General features: G+C 36.8%; 1 protein-coding gene across 1 annotated transcript in view; it reads right to left on the bottom strand.

Annotated features, from left to right (window-relative positions):
- Positions 1–25,545, bottom strand: part of DROSHA (drosha ribonuclease III) — a 74,326-nt gene that overhangs the window by 40,588 nt on the left and 8,193 nt on the right. Inside the window, exons 7-15 of the mRNA XM_054641348.2 lie at positions 22,981–23,135; positions 19,519–19,599; positions 17,747–17,833; positions 17,553–17,639; positions 14,637–14,708; positions 13,011–13,092; positions 11,763–11,837; positions 8,294–8,463; positions 3,615–3,739 (exon numbers count right to left, since the gene is read on the bottom strand). Of these exons, the coding sequence (XP_054497323.2) occupies positions 3,615–3,739; positions 8,294–8,463; positions 11,763–11,837; positions 13,011–13,092; positions 14,637–14,708; positions 17,553–17,639; positions 17,747–17,833; positions 19,519–19,599; positions 22,981–23,135 (934 nt within the window). The remainder of the gene's footprint in view (positions 1–3,614; positions 3,740–8,293; positions 8,464–11,762; positions 11,838–13,010; positions 13,093–14,636; positions 14,709–17,552; positions 17,640–17,746; positions 17,834–19,518; positions 19,600–22,980; positions 23,136–25,545) is intronic.

The raw sequence follows: 25,545 nt of genomic DNA, 5'->3' as shown, positions 1-25,545 counted from the left end.
ACTGCTAATAATGTACACAACGTACACAAAGAACGTCTACAAGCATCTCTTTGCTACAGAAACACAACAATCTCAATGTCATTTCTGATAGGTGACAGTGCCTGGGTAGCTGCTCCAGCAAGGTGGGCCAGGAAGCAGAGAGGAGGCATTAGTGCTCAGAGTGAGGTAAAGAACAGCAAAGATCCAGGCAGACCCCAGGTCTCCCAGATACCCACCAAAGGGCCACCTCTGTATGCTGAAAAGACGTGCCTGCCCCTTAACTCAATTCAGGCAGGTGAAAACTCCTTCTCCATATGGTTTACCCATCACTCACTGCAAAGGAGTAGTACCATTCCCCAGGAAGTGTCTGTCCTTAAACCAGCTCAAACATTTTAGTGAAGCACATAAGGAAGAGCTCTACAAGTCACATGCAACATGAAGTTCCTCTGTGAAAAGTGAAATGAAAGTTTTGTTCCCTATGGATTTCCACTGAATGGAAAGAGCAATTCAAGTTATTTCTGTGATTGGCACATACTTAAGTTTTCTGGTTTTCTCCAATCATCTAGCCTTTTCTTATTTTGGCAGTGTCTAATTACACGTGAACCCCAATTACAATGTTTTCCTTGGTGGGAGTCCCACAGTGATCTAACACAAACTTTCACCAAATTTGTAAGAACATACTCCATTTGGAGACCGCATCCCAACATTATATTCAGCTGCAATTGACCAACAGCTCCAAAAGTTACAATGGGAGGAGCAACAAAGCGAACCGTGACACAGACTCTGCGTCCTTAGTGTTGCCATCTTATTGCAGGGGTTCCATACTGTTGTCTCCTACCACAAGAGTTTCATACCTGCTTGGTGTTTCTCATGGGCAGCTCCTCAGAGCACTGACTCTTTCTTCTTCACAAAGGAGCCAACTGACTCCAGTTCCCTTCTCAACCAGCCACCCCACTCTTTTACAGCACTCTTCTTCTCACTGGTTACAGCTGTGGCCTGTTAAAGTTAGGCCTGTTCCTAATCTTTGATAATTGGCCCAGCTGCAACTCCTTAGGGGTAAGATTACTTCCTACACTATCTTTATTTTCTTATATTCTATTCCCCTACACTTAGGAAATGTGGACCCTGTCCTTAGGACCCCGTGTCCTTAGGTTGTCCTTGTATTCAGGACAACCATAAATCAGACTTTGAATAGGAAGCAGGGAATTAGAGGCCAGAGGAAAGAAGTTTACCCAAGTTAATTTTTACACGTATTTACATTATAAAAGACAATCTTCCCCAACAACAACTTAGAGCAGTTGTTTTATTAGGAAGTTTTCATGTTAGTGGCTTAGCAGTCAATGAAGCAGCAGCTCTTTTACTATTTCATAATCTTCCCAGCATCCTACATTCACAGACATATAAACAAATCTTTTCTTATTGGCATTTTTTCCCTAGCTATTTCTCTGCAGCATTCTTGAATGTATACTCTCTGCCTCTGGAGATACTGATATTTTTTCAGTCTACAAATACATCTGAAATGGTCAATACATAGATTTTTCTCATGCTCCATTCACCACACTTTTGCAATCTGCAGAATAGCACATCTATTTTTGACAAATCACCATCCAAAAAAAGAAAAATTAGTTAATGAACAAATCAACCAAAACAAAAACAACAAATGCCTTGAGGAAGTTTCAACCCAAAACCAAGAGCCCGAAACTGTGATCTACAATTCACATTTTTCTGCAAGTATTGACAAGGGTGAAACAAGCTTTGTTATTGCAATTAAGTTTGAGAATTAATAAACATATTACCATTACAAAAAATTCTGTATTAGAACACCACAAAGAAAAGACACATTAGAGGAAAATCTCTTCTGGGTGCACATACACCAAAGTTAAGCCTGACATTCATGACAGCACCACAGAGGTCTTTCACAAAAATGCTTTGTTACTTTGATAAAATAAAACATACCTATGTTCTGTAAGCAGCTCCAAGGTTAAAACCCAAAACAAAAATCAAACACATGACTAAATTTTAAAGAAAAAAAAATGTGTGGGAAGAATAATTTTTGTCTCTTTATACTATTTTCAATGAAAATACTAGAACTTTACAGTTAGTAATAAACTCAGCATCAAAGTAGAGATAATTTTTACATTTTTGGGTCTAATTATTTCCTTTTTATGGACAAGAAAATAAAAAGATAAAAGAGATATATTTTAAAAATAAAAGAGATGATCAAAGCCAAAAAAACCCCCATTTTATTATCTGGATTAGCACTCAATATTCCTACTTCCTGCCATGTTGGATTTAAAATCCTCAGCAAGCAGTTGCAAAACAATATAACTGTCATACATGCACATGAGTGTTTGGGCCTCAAAACTGCAGATCTGTTGAGCATTTTGCACGTAAATCATCCTCTCTTTCTACATTTTTGTTTTTAGTATTGTTGCTGTTAACTGTTTATTTTCTTGCCTCACTGCTGTTTCCAGTAAATCATTCTTCTCTCAACCTGTGATCTCTGTTTTTTTGTGTCTCTCAGTGGAAGGGGAAGGGAGGGGGTTGTGGTTCACTCATTAGTGGGAGTACTTAATTGGGAAATACCATTTTTAAACTACTGCATTGAGGAAAAAGACAACCTTAACTACACATACAGCAGAGACAGGCTTTATACTGTCATAATGCAGAAAGCATATGTCCCAATCACTGGAAGAATTCCCTGAAATAGTAAGAGGTTAAGAAAAGAACTAGGAACAAAATCCAATCATCACTTTTGCGTCCCTTCATCAATTCACAGTAAAACAATATTTCTTGGTCTGCCTGAAGTCCTGATTCCCTCTCCACTCCTTCTCTACATTCCTCCCAAACTCTAACAGGATATAAAAAGCACAGAAAAGAGCTTCCAAGAGCTTCCAAGCTAGGAAACACTATGTAGACATGATCCTTCAAAGCACAGAAAGAGATGATTAAGTAGGATATAGCAGTATGCAAGAAACAAACATCATGAAGTAATCAAACAGAAATGGCTATATTATTCCTTATTTGATGTGAGACCTGAAGAACATCTAATTAAACAATCAAGCAGCAGCTCCAAAATAAAAATCATTACTTTTGCATATGATGCACAGCAGTACTGGTGAAGTGATTACCTGAAATCTTCTCCCTGTCAGTAGCATAAGACTCAAACAGTGATTTGAGAAATTTTAAACATCCATTCATGGCTGTTTAACAAAATTACCTAAATACATCTTCTAGCTCATAAATTTATATGCTACAGACATTAGGAAGCTTGGGTAACTACTTTTGCTTCTCTGCCTTCCTGTTACACTATTCTGTCTCTGAAAACCCACCACTGGCCTCTCAGAGAAATAACATCGAGCTTGAGAAACCACCTTTTGCTTGACCCAGAAGAGCTGTTGTCAGGTTAAAAAGTTTCATACCACACATGCATGCATGATTATTCAGCAGATCCTGAAGTATTCCAGAGAGAAAGTTATTCCTCGTATTTTCTAACTTGCAGGAGCTTGTGTCTGATATCATAAGTGCCAAGCTTTATACTGGACTCAACTAAGCACATAACCAAGCCCTATTTAAGGCACAAATGACAACAGTAATGAGTTTCTGAACAAAAGAAAGAAAGAAAAGCATCTTACTGAGGATCTCCAGCATAACTGAGTTGAGCAGGTCGTATCCCAAAGTGCACAATAATAGGGAAGGTAATTACATCAGGATTGAATTGTTCGCGGTCTAGTTGATCAATACGAACTGAGCTGGGTTTCTAGGAGAAAAAAACAAAATACAACTAAATTGACAGCAGCTCCATGGAAAATTTACTGCCTCAAGCCCACACTATCCAGGAAACATGAAGCAACAACATTCCAAACTTGGTAAAATGCACATTAAACTAATCATTAATACTATTATAAACATTTGGCAACAACAATAACTGAAACAAAGTTAATTGACCTAACACTCAAAGAAAAAGAACCAAAAAAGGCCTTTCAAGTTTAAACATCCGGAAATTTACTTTTACTATTTCCAAGAACTTAAAACAACTTTCTCTGGTCAAGCATCACACCAGAAATAAAAATTAGGATTAGCATTCTGGCATCCAAAAACCCACATGCCTGAGCAGTTTGCTAAGATCAGTTTACCTCTCTAATTTTAGTTCATGATTTCCCAAAGCAAATAAAGGCATTATTAGATCCATTCAATCACACTGATTAAACAGTATCAACAAAAATCTGTCATACTACTCTCAGAAAAGGCTCCTAGGCTGATGTGTACAAGGAGGAATATAGTCTTGTATAATGAGGAGACTTTTGCCCTTTTAACAGTTCAAAACAGAAGTTCTTTTTATTGGTAAAAAGGACAGTGCAAAAGAAGGCAACTTCAGCTCTCTGAATGCAGAGAGTAAGTAATTGCTCGTCACTGTGGCAGACATGCTGCTCACAGAGCTTTTGATCACTTACCCAGCATATTTAAAAACTCAGCTGAAGGTGCACAGTTTGTCTCCAAGTAAACAACTTCTCCATTACCTGTCAAGCTGCTTTGTAATATGCCTGCTTTCTCCCCGCTTTGCAATCAGCTGGATGAGGCCAATATATTTTGCTTGTCTTAGGTTTCAGGAAAAGCACCTTACTTCTAGTTACCTGCATCTCAGAACGTCTCATTTAGCACTGTAAAGATGCGCTCAAAGATGAGTTTCAGTGTTACAGAAACAGCTCTCACCATTCTCTTCACAAAACAATAAAAACTGTGTCAAGAACAAAGCTTTTACCCTCCAAACCACCTTGGTAAAACTGTTCACAGGAATAATTTTCCACACGGAAAAGCAAAGTCAATTCTATATATGGCAACAGTTCAACCTATTCTAAAAAAAAAACCAAACTTACTTAAATGCTTGGCTTTAAGATAAAGAAATATTTTCCAAGGGAAAATGCTTATCAGCTTCCCTTTAGACAAGATGACTGAACATAAAGTTACATCTCCCCAGCCAAAAAAAAAAAAGAGGAAAAAAATATTTATATTAGTTAATAGTTAATTTACTTGAATTAGTTAGTTAAAGCTGATGGTTTCACAAAAAAAAAAAAAAAAAAAAAAAAAAAAAAAAAAAAGAGAAGAGGAGAAGAGAATAAAGGTCTTCCCCACAGCACTTCTTATAAAAAAGCAGTAGAACAAAAAAAGCCCAAAAGAAAATAATGGGCAAGATTTGTACCAGACAGAATGTTGTCCCCTAGACAAGAGCTTATAAGTCCTGATTTTTAAGGATTAGTTTATTTTTAGGGGGTTGTTTTTCATTTTTTTGGAGATTGCACAAAACCAGCTTGAGAAGTTTGTCTCCTCATAAGTTGTTTGTTGGTTCTCCCTACCCTTAATATTAAATTGAGGAAATTCTCCCATCTCTGTACCCCTTAAAAAAGCAGCCTTGATACACCACTCCTTTGAGAACCAGGTCAGCAAAATATAATTAACAGAATTTTAAACAATAATTGTACTCAACATACCAATTATACTCAATGCAATTAAAAAAACACAGATACAATTTAGATACTTTAACATGAAATACTCATAAGTGCAAAAAGGACATCTTTCACTATGCATGTAGCAGGGTCTGTGTTAAATGTGTGACCTCAGAACTACTCAAAACCAGATTCCTCTTGATTTCCATGACAGTTCCTTGCAGTTGTCAATCAGTTACACAGCTGTTCACAGAGAGCTGACAGCAACGAGGACAAAAGAACTTCTCCAAGACCTAATCACAACTGCTCCCTCACTGACAGCTATGAGAGGGGTGTAGCTGGGTTATGCTTTTTTATTTCATCATGAACACCAGCCTTCTCTCCTGCGCCCTTTCTGAAGGTTAAATGAACAAACAGCAACATACAGAAACATCGAGTATAAATTGCACACCAGCAGACAGGATGCAAGCAAATTAGATGTTATTCTTCCAGAGCTTTATCCCTGTGCTCTTTTAAAAGTGCTTTGATAGACTATCCAATAATCACAACCTTGCCTTTAAAGTCACATCAAAACCAAAGAAATTCTAACAGAATAGAGGCCTGTTATTTTTGTTTCCTACTCCAAATCTCATCAATCAAGGCTCTGCTGACATTAGAACAAAACATGAAATAGCATGCAGATGCAGTACAGAAGTATATTAATATATACGTATATCTACATAGTAGATATTTTAGGAATCAATATTTTAGGAAGAGCGAAGTATGAAAGATGATTAAAATTTGTGAACTTCTAAGTCTATTCCAACACAAAGTTTCATTGAACTAATGAAACACCATAAATAAGCAAAATAATTTTAAATAATGCTGAAATACTGTTAGTTGTTTAAGTGGGATTCATATCCTATTATAAGTTTTTTCCCTTCTCCACATTGCACATATATACACCTCACACTGAAAAGAAAATAAAACACACACATAAAACCTAGATTTGATCACAAGAGGAATTATTATTTCTGAAGAAATGCTGTGCAACAAAATAAAATTCAGTGTTTTTACGTTGTTGTTTCAAGTGGATGTAACTGAATTGAAGAGCTGTCATTTTCTGAAACAGTTTCATATTGTCTCTCCAACAGAACTGTTTTATCTTCTAATGCTGTAAAATGCATAGGTAATAGATTCATACTCTGTTTTTCACTTACATTCATAATCAGTGCAGTATGCTGCAATGTACAGGAAAAATCCACAAACTAAGAAGACAATCTTGAGAGAAAAGACACGTTCTAATGATGCCATTATAACATGACATTTCAAAGCACTACAGATTTCTTTTATGCTTACACATTTTGATGTCCACACGTCTCTAAAGATGCTGCCTTGTAGAATGCAAGATTTGCCAGTAGAAAATCACACAGGATCTCAGAATTAACGCCACAGCTCACAAATCACACAGACACTTAGAGTTCCGTGACACAAGCAAGGAACGCATATGCGTTCCTCCATGCTAAACAAAAAAGGGAGTTTTCAGCTAGCTGAAATCAGCATATCTTCAGCAAAATAACTGAAGTTATGTCAGGGCATAGCATTCAGACACTGACAATTGTGGACAGGCTTGTACCTTGTATCACAGAAACCATAAGCAAGTTAAGGCTGTTGAGGTTTTCTAACAACTTCTACTATGGGATTCTGGTTTAGCAACCATTTTAAGCAGCTGAGGCAGAATTTTCCATAGCGAGGGTTCATGTGTATTTTTGTATTTCGTGTTTCCAGAAACAGCCTAATTTTCTTGTTGTTTCAAAAGTTTTACTTCACTCAGAATGAAATCAAGGAGAAAATTATCTGACCCAAGTTATTATTAGCTTATTAAGTATTTTACTTATGTTATGCTGCCATACTTAAAAATGTGAACTGGAAAAATTTATTTAGCATGTCACTCTGACTGCAGTTTGGGGACAGGTTTTTCAGTAAAAAAAATTAGATTCCTTCTTAGGCATGGTACCAAGTTACACTTTTTCTTCAGAAACTAAGAATTTGTGCTATGAGCAAAGGAGGAAAATGAAGTCAGAAAAAGAAAGGTATTACTACTGACAAAGCTGCGTGTCGGTCTCAAATATTAGGTCCAAAATATGCCTCTAAGATACTCTTTTGCAAACTATACAAATACAATCCTGCAGTTTTTAGTGGACATTCATCTATTCTTGTGACCCACATTTCTTAAAAGAATAATGGGCTGAATTCACATACACACCGGAGTTGAAAGGAGCTGTGTGCAGAAAACAAGTGCTTTAAAATACCAATTGTTCCAAAAATAATAAGGCCACAGGGGTTTCAAACTAGGTACTGAAAATTATTGCATGCATTAATTAACGTACACAAAATTCCCAGTATGAGTGAGAGCAGCACAGAAACAACGTGGAAAAAACTACATGGGCAGAAAACACCTTTTCCATATTCAAGCCAGTGTTTGGACAGCACACATTAAACAGAGCTGTCAATAGGGGGTCAAAAGAGGAAGAGGAAAGTAAATAGCAAATAGTTACTATTTCTCTGGTGCTGTGTCTGAGAAAAGAGAATGAGATCATGCACATAAAGAATGTCTGAGAAAACAGGAAAGTTTTACACACATAAAATATAGCTCTTCCTTTAAATGTGCACATTGAAACAGTGCCCATCTGAAAATACACCCTTTAGTACAGCAGCAGAGGGGACAATTCAGGGTTAGAACCAGTCAATAAACTGTTCCTATTGCAATCTGCAACTGCCACTAGTCACCTTTTTCTGTTCTATTTTAGCCTGTAACAAACTCTCTGAAAGAAGACATGTACATGTCACTGGATTGTTCAAAAAAACAAAAAATTATTTATTTGTCCTACCATGCCAGGGCTGGTAACGATCATCCCTTTGCATTCTTCTGCATATTTCTGCCATTCCAGTTCTTCCCACTGAAGCATGTTAGCAATCTCCTCTTCAGGCACCAGAGCTTTACTGCATCGTAACAAGTAGAGAAGAATCTGATGCATTGAGAGTACTTCTTTTCCTCCATCTTAAAACCATAAATAAAAAAACACATTTTAGAGATTCATTCCTAAAGCATGAGCATAAGAGAAAATATGCAGAACACAAAGCATTTGTATGAACAAAATAAAATACAAAATGCTTATATGATTTGACAAATATGAAGGCAAATGTTTTATTGATGAATACTGCTCACACATAAACATAATTGCTAAACTAAAGCAGTAACAGTAATGGTGGCAAGAGTAACAGTTCCATCGTACTGTAAACTTGAAGTTCCTAACTTGCCTGAATAAACTTTAAAATGAGCAAGCAGAACAATCAGATATGCTGTCCAGTTATACCTTCCTTTTCACAATTTTATCATTCTTTTCACAACAGCAGTTAAAAAGCGTTTAGATGTTAGGCAGCTTTTTTAAAGTACACTCAAAATTTTACAGGATACTTCTGGATGAATGTAGTAAGCTATCCCTGCACTTTAAACTCATCTGTAGTGCTTACATGCCATAACTGCAGTAATGAAGACTAAAGAGCCTCATGCTGTCTTCTGTCACTAAATGAATCAAGGGCATGTGAAAATTACTTAATACCTCTGAGTCCCCAGGAAAAATGCACAGCACAGGCTGCTTGTAATAAAAGAAGACACCATAACCTGCCTGGCTTCAGGTAACCAGGTATAGATGTGAATATGCAAACAGGGAAGGTGAGTGATGGTTCTGACAAATCACCACTCAGTGATCACTCAGACCACTGACTATTCAAATTCACTAAGTCTGCTCATGTCAGTAAAAATTTTGACATACATCTCTCTAATTCTCTCCTTTAATAACAGGGCTAATTTGCAGCTATAAAGAATCTTTGCATTTCAGCCCCACAGAACACAAATGCTGATTTCCCTCCCTCAAGGAGCAGACACAATAGAGTCCAGCCACTGAGTATATTCTCTCTATCACTACACCCACAAAAGAGAAACGGTGACACACCAGGAGTAAAACCTTAGAGCAATATGGGGGATGACACCACAGCACAAGGAGTGTGATCCCAGGCATGATGGAAAAGCCTTGCAGAGCTGCTGCACAACAGCAGCACTGTGTAAGATGATGTCCTCTGCAAGGTATGTAAGGAACCAAGCCCTTCTCTTACTTCTGCTGGGAGTACAGCACTACTGCACAGAAATGATGACAAGCAATGGTGTAACTTGGCCTCTCAGAACAGCTAACTCACCCAAACTCCAAGATGGAATCTTAAATGGGGAAAATACACCCCAAACTTCACTGAAAATAGAAAATACTTCTAAATAGCTACAGGGACAGATTTTTGAATGTGCAAAGTTTTCCTTCAAATTAAAGGGGGACTCCACTTACAAGACTGCTCTCTGTCAACAACTGGATTATACTCTTACACAAGAGGTAGTTCCCACCCACCAATCACTAAAATGTAAGTGTATCCTTACCCATGGAAGATTATGTACAGGTTGCTACAGATGGCTGTGCCAAAGTCAGAGACTCTTTCTATATCAGAATATGCAGTACTTGGGACCTCAAATGTGTTTTTCCTAGGCTTTTTTTCTCTGAATATATTTATCATCATAAAAACCTATGAAAGTGAATACTGTTCTGCATGCTGTGCATCTCAGTAAACCGGATATGACTAGGTCAGAGCTACTCCAAGGCCTGTGTCTAAGAAAATCCACACAGAAAACCTGACATCCCAAACCTCATTATTTTTAGACAATGTTAGGAAAGTAAGAAAGAAAAAGTAGAAGGGATGGGAAATCAGTAATTCATTCCTATCTTTAAAGAGAGAGCTGATGGATGTGTGGAGATCTGATGCACCAACATCTTCTTTGATTAGACTTAAGAAGTGTTCTGCAAACACACCTGAAGGAAATAGATTTCCACTCTCTGAAAATTAAAAATCTTCAAGGATACTTCAAAAAATAATCAATAAAAAATGAAAGCTTGATTAAAAAAAAACCTGTCAAAAAGATGCTAAAAGGCAACTACATATCCAGGAATATCAGAAAAAAGACATTTTTTTAAAAAGAGTTAGAAGGCTGGGGACCTTAAAGAAGAAGCAGCACACATACACAGGAATACATATTACAGAGACTTATCTCTCCCTATCAGTAAACAACCCAACAGCACAGAAAGAGCTAACTTCTAATCTAAAATTAAAAAAAAAAATAAATCAGAATATTAAAACCCTGAACAGGAAAGCACCCTCAAGCTACACAAACTAGGCAGGACAAACTTGTTCTCATTTTGTGATGAGGTCAAGTTAATCAGCCACATGTGGCTTGATAGCTTATTTTGTAAATTGCTTCAGCAAAACCAAATCAATGTTTGCTAGCAAACCTCAGAGCTCTGCTTCTGATTGAGTACTGTGTATCCAGGAAGGAACAACAATTAGAAATAGTCATCTAGCCATCAGTACTCTCTACAGTAACAAGCCAAAACTCATTTTGCACCAGCTATAATTAATATCCCAATAAAATTTCAAAGCCCAGACCAGAAAACACCTCCAGGTCACAGCCCTCTTGATGAAGGTTGTTCCTTATTTCATCTGCACCCTAAATCCCACAGCTGAAACACATCCTTCTGTCAACACAACCCTCCTGGAGCCATCACTGGCAGGATCTCAGCAGGACATTTTCAATGGAGCCATGACATTTACATCAACTGAAAGTCTGTCCTGGTGTCTTAGGACGCGTTAAATGCCTACGTAAGCTATCCACTCAAAATGAGCGCAACGCTCCACATGGAATCTTGTCCTCTGCTGGCAGGCCAGGGTTGAACTGCATAGGAATGATAGCTTTTGTCTTTCACTATTTGCTACAAGGTCTAAGCTTGCATTAGGGTAAAGAAACTATCAGAAAAACATGCTTGGCAATGGGGTGCCATTGATGCTGACCCTTGCACATCAAGAACTGTGATCTAACCACATGGTACCCTGAAGAGCTGGGGCCACATGAAATGTGCAAAATTAGATAACAGCACTCCTCAAATGTCATAGCTCCATCACAGAGCATGCCAAAGGAGGACCCAGCACTGCCTAAAATGACTACAGACACAAAAGCTGAAAGCAAGACTTAGCCTGCCCATCTGAATCCCAGTTCTGAGTAAACCATCCACACTGCCATCAAGCATTAAAGACTTCAGGCAGAAGCACCAGATCTCTGCACTGACTGAACTATTTGACTTGCAATAAAGGCTTTTTTGTGGAGGTTTTTCTTCTGGGGGATAGGGTTCATTTCTGTTTTGTTTTTGTTTTTTTTATAAGATTTTTAGATCTAATTTGTATAAAGCTATATAATACAAACATTACCTGGGAGAAATCTCACAAACCGCGGCATGAAGTGGTATCTGGGACAGGAAATAGAATCATTTTCAAGTGAAGGACCTTAAATACGAAAAAAATACAGAAAATTTATGAACAGCAATGTATTTGCAAAAGGAGAACAGAGGCAACTTTGCTGCAGATAAAAATCAATGAATGGTGATTACATTTGATAGGGCTTAAGTTTCAATCCAAAAAGTAACAAAAAAAAACAAAACAGAGAAACAACTTGTTGTGAAAGCTTTCACACAATTTAAAAGAAATCTAAATAATTTAAAAATAATAAGAACCTAACAAAAAACCCATTACTTTTAGATAAAACAGTAATAGAAAAAAAATGGTTTATATAATAAATTAATTATTACATTTAAGTCTTACAGGTACAAGCACAAGTTTATCTCCTCCCAATTAGTGAGGTGGTTTTTGTTCACCATAACAAAGAGAACAAGGAAATTTCCATAGTACTGTTTTGTGAGGTTTTTTTTTTTCACTTTCCTATTCATTATATAAAGCTTTGCAAGAAAATAAAAACTAAACCTGTAAGTACCTGGTGTTAAAAAAAGAAAGAACAATCAGAAGCAGTGACAGGAGAGACAATACTGATATTAGAATATATTTAGTATATATATTTAGTATCAAACCAAAGGCTGCACAAAATCTATTAAACCTGTGTGCTCCTCTGCTTAACTACATAAAGTCCAGAGTGCAACTCCACAGACAAAGTCAAGACACCCTACAGATACTGAAATGCAATTCCTCTAATACTCTCATTTCTCTTTTAGACCATTCTCCCTTGTTGCGGTCTTCGCAGAAAGAAGCATTTTCATCTTGTCAAAAGACACAAACATTCAGCTATAATGATAACCTTAACTCTCCACAGTTGTCTGTATGACACTGCTTTCTGAGTTGACAGCAGAAAAATACTGTATGAGCAACTTGTTACCTTGTAAAATAAGAGAATACTCTACCTGACACCTTGACTTTCAAAATATCATGCACATGATACTGTGCAATATTAAACATGCAGTAATATTCACTGTTTGATTAAATATAAAAGTTATGGATCAATTCAGTTTATTTGTGAGACTACAGTGCCAAGTTTGTGCATTTTCATTGCAACAGCTCACACTATTGAACTCTAATTTCATCTTCTTGAAGAATAGCTGAAGTTTGTCCCTCTCATAGAAAACAGCAGATACATTGCTATTTTGAGGACCCCCTCTAAGAGAACACTACCTTTAAGATTCCAGTCATACAATTCCAAAATATCTTTGAATAGATATGAAGAGAACAGTTCAAGGCCTCTCACACAAAAATTCTGGAGAAACAAAAGAACAGAATAAAACTATAAATATATAATACTGCAATACAAATAATGCCATTCATATATAGTTAAATAAAACACAATGAAAAAAACCAGTGTCTTCACATCTGCCAACCACTAGATGCTGGGTTCTGTAAACAGTATTGATATATTTGTGATCATCTACTCTAACGTAGCACAGTGGTCTCCTCAGAAAGCATTGTCAAGAAAGAATGGTATTGAATCCTTTTCACTCAATGACCAAATCAACAGTGTAGGTAAAAATTATGAATCTGCAATAATCTGCCAAGCACTAAAACCCCTTCCACCTGAGCAAGCTAAGAAGATGACACATTTCTGAGAAATATTCTTTTTCATAGTTCACTTTTTCCCACATGCTCATAATAAATGTTTATAAATCACAATCTGTGGTATCACGATCACTTCCATAGCAAGTATGAGTACAACACAAATTGAGGATTATGACCTAAATAGCCAACAGAAGAAAAAGAAAAAAGATGAAATGGGGAAAAAAAACCCAAAACCAGATTCTTTGCATCAAGTGAAGAAGTGGCTCCTTCAGCAAACAAACATAGAAACTTTCCTGAACAAACAGAATCAGGCCAGATTGATATAAATTATGCATGTATGATATTGGCCGTAAATTCCAAACTCAACACCACAACCTCTTTCAAAAATCATTTGTAAAGATAGTCTGCAAATAATGCTGGAGCCATTTACCCAGAAGCCCTCCCAAATGGTGACTTCCCTATTTTGCTTGGTGGCCATTTGTTGTTTCAGTTCAAGATCTGCAGACAACATAGTACATTCACTATCAAGAAATTAATTGCTTTGATCACATTATTCTTTCTGAGGCATTTTAGGGCTGTTGCACAAATTTAGATGCTGTTGAGCAACAGAAAAGGAGAAAACTAGAAAGAAAAATGTAAATATATATGACTAAATTAAATACAATCTTCATAGTTAATATGCAGAGGTGCTTCTGTACCCCATACACACTGTTCCACTGCAGCAATTTACTTTGCAAACTGGCTTGACCAGGCATTAATTAGTAATAAAAACCCCACCACAAACAGATTATGAAGTCAATGTGCTTTGTTTGTAGCCACAGGAAATTTGTTTTGGCAACAGCTTATATTAAGTACTGATAAGCAATCTTCAGAGCTTCAAACTCCTGATTAAGTTTCAGCTCCACCATTGTCTTATGCGGTCCTGGCAAAGAAGTACCTCCACATGACTTGTTTTTGTCAGATATAAGACAAGGGTAATGCCTACTTCAATTTACAGATATTGCATATAACTTAAAATGAAAGGAACCTATGATATAAGCACTTCTTATTGTTTGATTTTAATATATGATAGCCTAGGTAGATGGATTTATGCTAGTACCTATAAATTCAAGTTCTGTTTCAGCCACTTGTTCAGAACAGAGCCAGTCTCTTAAGATCTCACAAGGTGGGACACTAAAGAGTTTAATCCATGAAACATATCAACAACTCATAACCTACTCTGACTTTTAGACTAATTTTCCATCTTACCTCAGGCATCATCTCCTCAATGAAATGAATTGTATAGTCAATGTTAAACCTGATTACTTTGCATAGAGGAATCTGGAAGAAAAGAGAAAATTTTCAGCATTAAAAACTATACAGCATCAAATGTATTGTTAACACAATTTTGTATGCAAAGGTACTACTGTCTGCTGAAAAGGGCCCTTACTAAAACAGCTGCTTTGGGGGATCATGCAAAGACAAGAACACAAGCCTGTGTAAAGGGAGTACCAGCTCTAGCCTTCACCTCAATAATAAAACACAGTGCTGACAGCAGGGATGGTGAAAGAAAGTTAAATAATGCCATCTACTGGAGATGAAATTTTCTTTGGGAGAAAAAGTATGCCTGTAAACCTCTATCTTCCCTCAATTGGATATTTGCAAGTGAATTTGTTTGTGACACATCATGTCAGATTGATAGAGTGATCTGAAAGCAAGATGTTTTTAGCACACTGCCAATTGTGTCAGCTGTACTGTCTTAAAATGCAGTTTTAAGTCAAATGCGATAGCTTAGGAATAAATTGCAGTTTTATACTAAATTCATGCCATAAATATTCTCAACTTCATCCAACTAGCTAGCAAGACAAACATTTAATTCCTTTTTTCACCTTCTTACAGTCCATAATTTGCTGAAGGTGTTTCATTTTTTTAATAGGATTTTCTGAGAAAAAAAGCTAAATTCCTAAAAGACTACAAAAATGCCTAATTTTCCCTTACGTATCTACAGCTCTTACCAAATTTTACTACTCACTGGCCTCAAAGGTATGAAAGAATGTTAGAACAATTCCATGATCTGTGAAAGTGAAGCAACCCAAGGTTATTTTACATTTATAAGCACACAAATAAATATCTGAACAGTGCTGGGGTTGCAATGAAATAAATGTACATAGCTTAAGTGCAATATTCTGCTTGCATCTTCTTACAGCTCACTGTCAAACATTAGACTATTTTGACTACAAAAATCTATTGATATCTACAAAAATCTATTGATAGATTGATAAATTACAAAGCTGCACCAAACAAAACTGCATTTCTTACAATTTGATACGGTATTAAATGTGAATACAAAACCCTCCCAAAACCTTGGAAGCTAAATATACCATTTAGAATCTGAGCAGATGAAAACCTGTCACACTTAAATCAGTGAGGCTTTAAAAAAAACACAGATAGATTGTTTACTTACTAACACATAATTTAAACTAGAAGCTGAATACTTTAGAGAAGTGACCACAACTAAGATCTCCTTGAACTGGAGTTCCATGTACACAAGCAAATACACTTAAAGGAGCACATGGTTGGTACTATAAAATTGGTTTGGTATTTAAATATAAAAATAATTTTTTCTACGACTGTACTAATCATTTTCCCTAATACTTGAGCTGCTCAATTATTACTCAATAATAACAGTACAAATTCAGTAATAACCCTAATTATACAAACTTAAGATTACATACTACAGATATTGATGTTGGTGTTCAGATCTCTATTTTTACTACCTTTTGCTCCATTTTACCAAAAATGTTCCGAAGTGTCCCTCAAAGAGCAGGTTTTATGTTGTATGCCAAAATCATCTCATGACATCAAGGGATTCCTTCCAAAGGGCTTTATATCTGTTATTAACAGGAATTGGCACCACAGCGTGGCTTTGTATTCAACTCTGTCAAAAAGAATCATTTGTAGCTGATCACTTCCCCTATCTGGAAATGCATGTAAACATGCATTTTACAGTAAGCTTTACAGCTTCACCAACTACTCATATCAAAGAAGAGTTTTCCTTGTTGCCTGTATATTAAAGATTTCCATAACTCTCTGCCTTCCTGTCATACAGTAGGCACAAAAATTTTAAAGATAAGGGGATCTCCTTATTATTTAATGTGAGTAAAACAAAACTTCTCCTTTTCACTCATTTGCAAAGTGAAAACATAAAGCCTTGAGATAAATTTGCCTTGAACCCCGAGGCTGAGTTAATGATCCTGGGTAGCAGTGCTTCCCATTGCCATGCCAGAGGCTGAACTCCACTCTCTCACTGACTTCTGAACAAGACTCCCTTCCCCTGACTACCAGAAGTGAAGGGTTATCATATCCATTATGTATGTTCCATCCTGTGTTGATAACCATTCACTGAGTTGTGGCACTGGTGAGGTAGCTAGTAATAGGTATAAAAAACATAGAAACTAACACACACTGAACTTTTTGAGAAAATTTTGAAATTACCAAGATAACAAAAAAATCTTCAAGTGTACTGAAATTAAGAATCTGCGTATTTTCCATTCATGTTTGGCTAACTCAGCTTCTATTGGAAAGCAAGGCAGTTGGGTACCAATTTTCTTGTTACATGTGCTTTCAAAAGACAAAATTAAAAACCTGTACAACATATCTACAACTTTTACAAAAAGTTGTAACTTGCTAGATCCTGAAGAAGCTGAACAGCTGTTACAAAGTATTGGATACATCTCAGTAAGTTTTAAGAGAGAAAACCCTTTAGAGTGGATCTCTGAAAATTTCTTTTGTCAGTTAAAAGGAAAATCTTTTTTTGTTGCTATTGCTATTTTTTAAACTTTGCCAACTTAATAAACCCACTCAGTCAATTTAAATTCAATTAGCAGTCTTGGAAAGTTCTTCCATGGTTTAATTCACTTCCAAACCATGAAACACATAAAAATATTTCTTCGATGCACATCACAGCTTCAGTCACAGTTCAAAGACACTGCCGACCACAATCAGTCAAGACAAAACCTGAGATTCATTAGTACAAATATCTTTCCCCTATGCCCAGTGCTGGTAAGATGTTTGTAGCATACATGTATTGTTGTTAGAGAGAGGTTTTGCTTCAAGGCAGAATGAGCACCTTCTAAAGAAATCCCCTGTATGAAACTTCAATTATGTAGCAATGGCCATACTTACGTTTGTCAGCGGGGCGTGTGCAAACATGGAGAACCCTTCAAAGATATATTCATGGTCATCATACTCAATAACAGTAGGTCTGTCTGTCTTAAAAAAGCAAACAAAACCACCAGGGAGTAAGCAAGAAGCACTATGACTTTTGTCACAGAAAACAAAATCAAAGTCCTAGTTTGAATTATTTATAAACTACTTACTAAGAAATTTGTGGGAGGTGACACAGTAATTCGGTAGTGGTATAGTCTTCCAGCATTGTTGGTCATGGGACGACATGGTTTAATGGGCTTAAAGAAAGAGATAAGTAGAATTATGTGTAGAGTCAAGGCAAATTTAGATTAAAAGAGAGAATAAAGCATTTCTAATAAGCATGAAATATGCATTAGGAAAAATTAAATAAAAGCAGGTAGTCATAATTAAGCATTCTGGGAAGGAGGAAAGTGTGGCCTTATCTCCATTTTCACATTAAGAAATATTTTTAAAGCTATTCAAAAGCAAAAAAGGGGCTTTTTTTTTTTCATTTAACTCTCCATCTCTCTTACGCAGAACAGTTAGCCGTTCCAGACTGATTTCCCCTCCTATATAAATTTTTTTCAGGAAACATATTTTAAAAGCTCACAAAGAGGAGCCTGGACATCACATGAGAAGATCTGGAAGTACATCATCAAGATAGACAGGTATCAGCTAATTTGCTTGGGGGAAATCTGAGGCCTGAAGAGAATGGATTAGTCTAGCATCACAGAGGTCGCTCTGGTAATACCACTCTTATCTCCCAGGTTGTAATGCTTGACTTTGAGATCCAAAGGCAGCCAGACACCTGTGATTTCATGTTTCCTTCCAGCTTGTTCTGAAGCAGTCCTGTGTAAAGACCTAAACCCCTCAACAGTCAGACAAAATCACTTTTTCATATGCCCTACATACAACTTGCGGTTCAGAGGCTGCCACCAGCCTGTTTGGAATACACTGGGAAAAAGAATAAAACCACTGCAGTGAGCAGGGTACTCTTCTGAACCGCAGGACAAAAGCTGGCCTGCGGTGATGGCAAGACAGCTACACCACTACGCTGCTCTGGCAGTAAGGAAGGTGGTTCTTCAACCCCAAAATAAGCTTCTCACAAAAAAGCTTCAACAAGGCAGCTGCAAACAAGCTAGTTCAAAAGTAGGCAGTTCCACCTACTGGACACTGTGAAAAGCATTATATCCAAGAAGATTTTGTGAAACCTCGGTATTCTCAGATGGCATTGTTCCAGGGAGCAGCTGCCTTCATGCAGCAAGTTTTATATATACTAGTTTTCGCCTCCTAAATTTTGTTCCTTTTCAGCAAGAACCCTAGATGCAACATGGGGAGGAATAGATCCTGAACTGGAGAAATTTATAGTAAGCTTCAGACCAAAGTGAATTTTCTGAACTCAAATAATTCACAGAAATGTTCCTAACTCCTTAACTGCAGACAAAAAATTATTTCAGTAAATATACGTAAGAAGGCCAACTGAAAAATAAAATTTTTCAAGAGAAAGTAAAAAGATAAGCAGTAAAGCCTACATGCTAAGGTAAGAATGCCTCCTGACAAGCCTCCTGCTTCTTTCAGCAGCAGAATTATTATTTACTTTGCTTTAAAGCAATCACTTCACAAAGTGGGCCCTTCGCAACACAATTATCCACTAGAAGATAGCAGATCTTTGATCACAAGTTCTATTAACACAATCATGTTTTAGAAACTTAAAAAAAAAAAAACCCAAACAATCCTAAAGCTAAACAAACACAGGCAAAAGTTTTCTATAGTTTCCAGGTGGATTTCATTACCAGTATTGCATTTTAAATGTGAGGTTGTGCAACTAAGTGATTTAAGATTGCACAAGAGGTTTTTTTCACTCAGCCCATAAATCATGGGAAAACCCCCTCAAATCAACCCAAGCAGGAGTATACAGCTGCAAGTTTGTATTCATAATTGCAATCCTTAGAATTACTAATACCTCTTCACCAGGATAAATGCCATGTCTGATTCCTGTTCGCCGGGCTTTAGCACTGCATTTGCACAAAGGTCCATCATTCATCTGTCAAAAACAAAATAGGATTCTGGTTTTATCGAAAAGTGGTTTTGGAAAAGTATGTTGGTTTTAATGGCCTGAGTGCTGATGCTTCTAAAAGCCTGTCATGCTTAGATTAAGTGGATGTTCTTAAGCCAATAAAACCAAAAACACTGTAGTATAATGCACAGCAGCATCAGAACTCCATCACTGTTTCAGAAGCACAAGATGGAAAAACATTCTCAGCAGAATTCTACCACCCTGCTATAATATACCTCTTTTCCATTGCTTATATACACAAACAGCATGCTGACTGCCTAAAACAAAATTTAGGTCCTAAACATGCATGTGTCAATATTTACATGCTGAATTCTCCATATTCAAATAGTTCTACTGAGTTCTCTGATGGAAAAATCCATCCTCAACTAAGCCCTCTGCCATGGAACAAGGCTATCCTCTAAAATGCAGGCCATTCAAATATTTTACTTGGTGCTTTAAAGAACTGATGGGAACACTTCAAATCCATCCTGTGAACAGATCAGTAAAAAAGATAAAAGAGGAAAAAATATCACTTGAGTATTCTGTATGGGTGCATCAAGCACCTATACCAAAAAGGGCCAATGCAATACATCATAAAGCTGGTGTCTTTCTTTTCACTTTTATGACAAAGATCAATGCAGACTATCAACTACTGCAACAGCCTTAAGCTTTCTGCTCTTACATTATGCTCATTGCAGAAATCCAACATAAGAAGTCCAGAAATAAACCAGAAAAACAAATTAAGTTCCCAACCCCCGTTTTTAATCAAAGCCTGAATCCAAGAAGTTAAACTTTGTTGCAGACATCTTTTCATTAAAAATCCTTCCTTAGGATTTTTTCCTTCTGAGAGGCTGAGAGGCCTCAGAAACAAAATGTAAACAATATTTATCTGCTTCTGTGGAATGCAACAGGTGGATCTGTGATTGGTCTCATGGATGTTTGGAATTAATGGCCAATCATGGCAGAGCTGGCTCTCTCTCTGTCCAAGCCACAGACCTTTGTTATTCATTCTTTTCTATTCTTAGCTTAGCTAGCTGAGATGAAATCTTTTCTACTATTCTTTTATTATAGTTTTAATGTAAAATATATCATAAAATAATAAATCAAGCCTTCTGAAATATGGAGTCAAATTCTGATCTCTTCCCTCATCTGAAAACCCCTGTGAACACCGTCACAAAACTTCTTTTAGCCTTAGAGAAAAAAAACAACCAACCAAACAATAAACTTGCAATGCAATAGAAAAACTAGCAGAACTTTCCATGCTATTACAAGTAGTCTGAAAATATAAACAGCATCCACGGTGGAGCTAAATGGCATCATCACATGTTAAATATAACATGAAGATATCACAGGAAGGAAGAATCCCAAAACCACAGTCATTGTTAGCTTTAGGCAGCTGGGATAGGAGGGATGCAACCTTTAAGTTTTGATGTTAACCTCAGTTTCTTCAGACTGGCACAATGTGTATGTGCAAAGTAACACAAGAAGCAGGACACTTCCCTACTCCTTTGGAAACTTAGTCAGCCAACCTTAACAATGGAGTGATGTGACAGCTTGTTGTTGGCACAGTTTTTCCCATTCTCTTGAGACCCTTAAGGAAAGAACTGGTTCAAAGAAATAGAGTCATGCTCACAGGAGAAGCATACTTTCTCAGTGGCTTGTACAGCAACAAGACAGAAGAGAATTAAAAAAGCAGTCAACAGCTAATTGTTCATCAGTGCTCCAAAAAGAAGCATCTACTGAGGCTATTTAAATAATCATCACGTATTTCTGAAAATCTCATCCTTAATTCTTAGAACTGCTCCGCACGAATACAGCCTCCATTATTTCAAACACACAGGCCAAAACTGACAGAGATGTGAAGCAGCTGTAAAGCCCAAGACTTGAGAAGCAATCACATACATATCTATCTTGTCCCTAACAACACTGCTCATAGAAAAATAATGCAGAGATTGCAGAGAGCCATCAGGAATTGATGGTAAAATGATGGTGAGAGAACACAAATTTACATAGGCAATGCCTTCTCTGACCAACAGAGCAACACAAACAAGCAGATCACATTTGTAAGGCAACAGCCACTGTGGTGGGATTGAATTTAACAATTTATTTTCTGGCAACTGTCAGCACTGCTGGAGATTATCCAAATTAACAAACAAGCTTCTCAGATTGAAGGGTGGGGAAGATCCATCCCACAAATCTAGTTCCATGTCAGATGGTGTACCTGTACATGTCAGAGTGCATGGCAATCATTCCTGTTTTACTTACTGACAGAAAGCAGATAAATACCTATAAAAACTTCATAAAATGTTTTCAAATAAAATCTACACAGAAGTAGTAAAGCACTGACAGGCTCACCATGATTGATTTTAGCCTTTTCAAGAAAGATCAAGAGTCAGTCCCAAGAAAGTTTTTGGTAAAGTACGTTTTTCAGCAGGAAATTCATATACCAAACATTCCCGGATCTATTCCATCTACAGTCATTTCACTTTTTTTTTCTGTTAATATTCTTCATAGAACATTACTTTGAAGTGTGCCCAAGAGCTACACAAATTTTTCTGTTAAATATCTGAACAGTTTGCTAATTTTGTTTTCCATACAAATAAAAACAGCTAGCTATGCTCAATCATTTTTTAACTAGAAGCATAAATATGAATCTGTAATAGAATATTCAACAGACTTTTGAATTACCACAGTGGCAATATGCATTCCAGTATCTCTTCACATTATGATTTGTTGCATGCTAAACTCATACATCACACAAAGTGACAGAAAAATAAATTTACTGAGGTGCCACATGAAATGAGAGAATAGATTGTAAAATACTTAAGTAAGAAAGATGAAGATAGTGGATTTGCAAACAAAAACTAGTCTTCTGTGCAATGTGTACATTCAAAACAGCACTTCATGAGCTCAGCAATTATATTTAATGAGAACTACAATCTCCATGCAATTACAAAAGAACCATTAGACAAGAAATTAGAAGCATTAACTGCATATTTAAAACATTATTTATCATTATGAGCCGAGAGCTTAAGGTGAAAAATTTGTAAAGGATGTAAACATATTGCCTTTTCTTCAGTTGTGTACCTTTATCTCAAGGCTAAAAGGACAGCATTAGCATATTGTTAGCATTCAGTTTTTATTAACACTGTCAGACATAATTCCAACTGAATAATCCCCAGGATTAATTAGCTGGAACCACACTCTTGAAATCAAAAGTGAAGTGCTTTGAAGATGAGAGAGAAAAGGGAAAACAGGAGTAAATAAAGCATTTTGAAATAGAAGTCACTCTGCATGTTTGACAACAAAATTTTCAATGTATTGGGAGAGTGACCTTTGGACACCCAGTACTTTTCCCTCACACCCTACCTGTCCGGGATCATTGTACCACAATTCCTCGTGGAGACGATCAGGGTGTGCTTTTTTACGCTTAATTTCCGCAATGACGTCAATAACATCCGAATCTGAACTGCTGGAACAGCTGCTGTCATCTTCGGAGTCACACTCTGACTCACTGGAGCTCTCTGATTCACACAGAAGAAATAAAGATGGCTGAAAAACACGTCCACATGCTCTCTTCTCCATAGTAATGCACTTTCTATCATGAGTTAAAGTCTGGAGTTAACATTAAAAAAAAAACAAAAAACCCACACAAAAATCTTGATCTCAGTATCTCTAATCTCCTGTGGTACTGTGGAGTAACTCCCTTTCTTATGCATGAATTCTAGTCACTCATTTCCACAGATATCCTCAGCTCCAATTTAAATAAATGCCTTCACAGCCAAGACATTTACCAGTATGCAAGTAAAGCTTATTTTATTCTTGGACTAAAAGGCAAAATTTCTTCCTTTTTTTTTAAGTTTTGACATAAGAGCAAATATATTACTATTCAAATACTGTGAAACTATGATTTCAAAGTACACATTTTTACTGAACATAAGACTCTTCTTAGCTGAAAGAAAAAGGAGAGAGAGAAAATGAGAGAACATCACTAGGAAAATGTTTCCCTTTTTTTTCTCAAGATGTATTTTTACACGGTTCATAATTTGGCATAAGGTGTTATTAAAATACATCCTTGGAACACATGGTTTACATAAGTCATCTATGCCCAGCTGAAATAGTTTCCTCACAAAGTATGCACATGTATTCCTACAAATAACTAAAGTTTTAAAAGTTCTCTGATATACATCTGATTAATAGTAAAGTCTATTTTCAGGTGCAAAACGTGAATGCATGGAAACTGTGAGAGTAAGTTGGAGTTTCAAGAGACTAACACAGAACCTTTTGATGTAATGCATTGAAATTATACAATCATAGTATGGTTTGGGTTGGGAGGAGCCTTAAAGACTGTTAAATTCCAATCCCTTTGCCATGGAGAAGGATACCTCCCACTAGACCTGGTTGCTCGGTGCCCCATCCAGCCTGACTTTGAACATTGCTAGGGATAGGAGATCCATAACTTCTCTGGGCAACCTGTTCCAGTGTCTCACTGCCCTCACAGTAAAGAATTTCTTCCATCATCTGCCTTTCATGATCTAAAAGTGCTCCTAAAGGGCACTGCTATCCCACTGAAACACATGATTGCTGCTAACACAAGCCAGAACAGATACAGCCTTTACTGAAGTACAAAATAAGACAAACTACTAGACCCTACATGGCTGTAGGAGAAGCTGGCACGGACACCAAGTTAGCCCAGGGGAGCAATGAAGACATACAGCCTTAGGGTTCTCCAGAAAGAGAGGAAAAAAAAAATGCAGAAGTTGCCCTTGGCTCTATCATATTTTAGCCTGGAGCAGCAGGCTTTCTTCCTCAGAGATCTAAGGAATGAGGGCTTTACACAGGTATGTTGAGTGTAGCAGCCATGTCCTTGATTCATTCACACATGAAAAAACACCTCCTAAAAAACCCTACAGTTAACTTTGCTAGAGATTCTTGAAGGAGTTTAAATATATGCAAATTCACTCTTCAAAAAAATGTGAAGAACTCCTTTACAAAAGTAAGTTCACATTTTATTTCATCTGTATTTAGTTTTTTGCTTTCCTGTTCATTGCATCTTTTTATACCATCAGCACGTAACCATGTAATTATGCCTGTATTTCAGCTTTGGAATTTTTGATATGCGACTTTTTAATGAGTTACTAAGATGAGACCTGAGAGTTTGAAGCAGCTCACCTGGCCAACATGAAGCAATATTTATAAAACAAACCCAACAGATTATCTGAATTATCATGCTATGCCTACAAATTTCTTGAACTAAGGCAACTGACTAAAAAACACGCTATGAAACACTGAAATGCTGGAAGTATGAAAAGAACAACAATTTTCACAAAACAAACCAAGAAAAATAGCTTTCACTGACATCTGAGGAGACAAATTGCTATAAAAACCTCTGCACTGCTAATTCAACCAGTATTTCCCCAGTACTTGATGCTGCTGGATTTTCACTGTCAGAAGATCCATACAGCATCTTCACTGTTTTTCACTGTCAGAAGATCCATATAGGTGGAACAAGATAATGCAGATAAAGTATGTTGTGAAACTTCTGCAGATGTCTGACCATACTAAGCACAGTTGCACAACAAAAATACAATACTGAAGAAAAATTCAGATGTTTGCTTTTACAGCACAGAGTCTATCACCACTACTCTTGCTCACTCTTTAGAAATGTAAAACCAGGAGCTCCTTAAAGCCTTTCATATGCCATTCTCTGGACTATCTGATCATGCTCAGGGTGTTTCATGCCATGGAAGAAATTAGCATTTGGTAGTGCTCAATACTCCCTTTTTCCCCCTAGGCTTTCTGGGTAAAGAATCTAGCCCTACTTCAATCAAAAGCTACAGTAAAACTCCCATGGATATGAAATACAAAGGAGGGATTTAAAATTACTTATCAACGTTATTAAATACACACAACTGCCAAAACAGGTTGACTGCA

The sequence above is a fragment of the Agelaius phoeniceus genome, chromosome 1 (assembly GCF_051311805.1).
Source record: "Agelaius phoeniceus isolate bAgePho1 chromosome 1, bAgePho1.hap1, whole genome shotgun sequence".
In the NCBI taxonomy this organism is placed as follows: domain Eukaryota; kingdom Metazoa; phylum Chordata; class Aves; order Passeriformes; family Icteridae; genus Agelaius; species Agelaius phoeniceus.
This window is presented reverse-complemented; position numbering and strand designations above follow the sequence as displayed.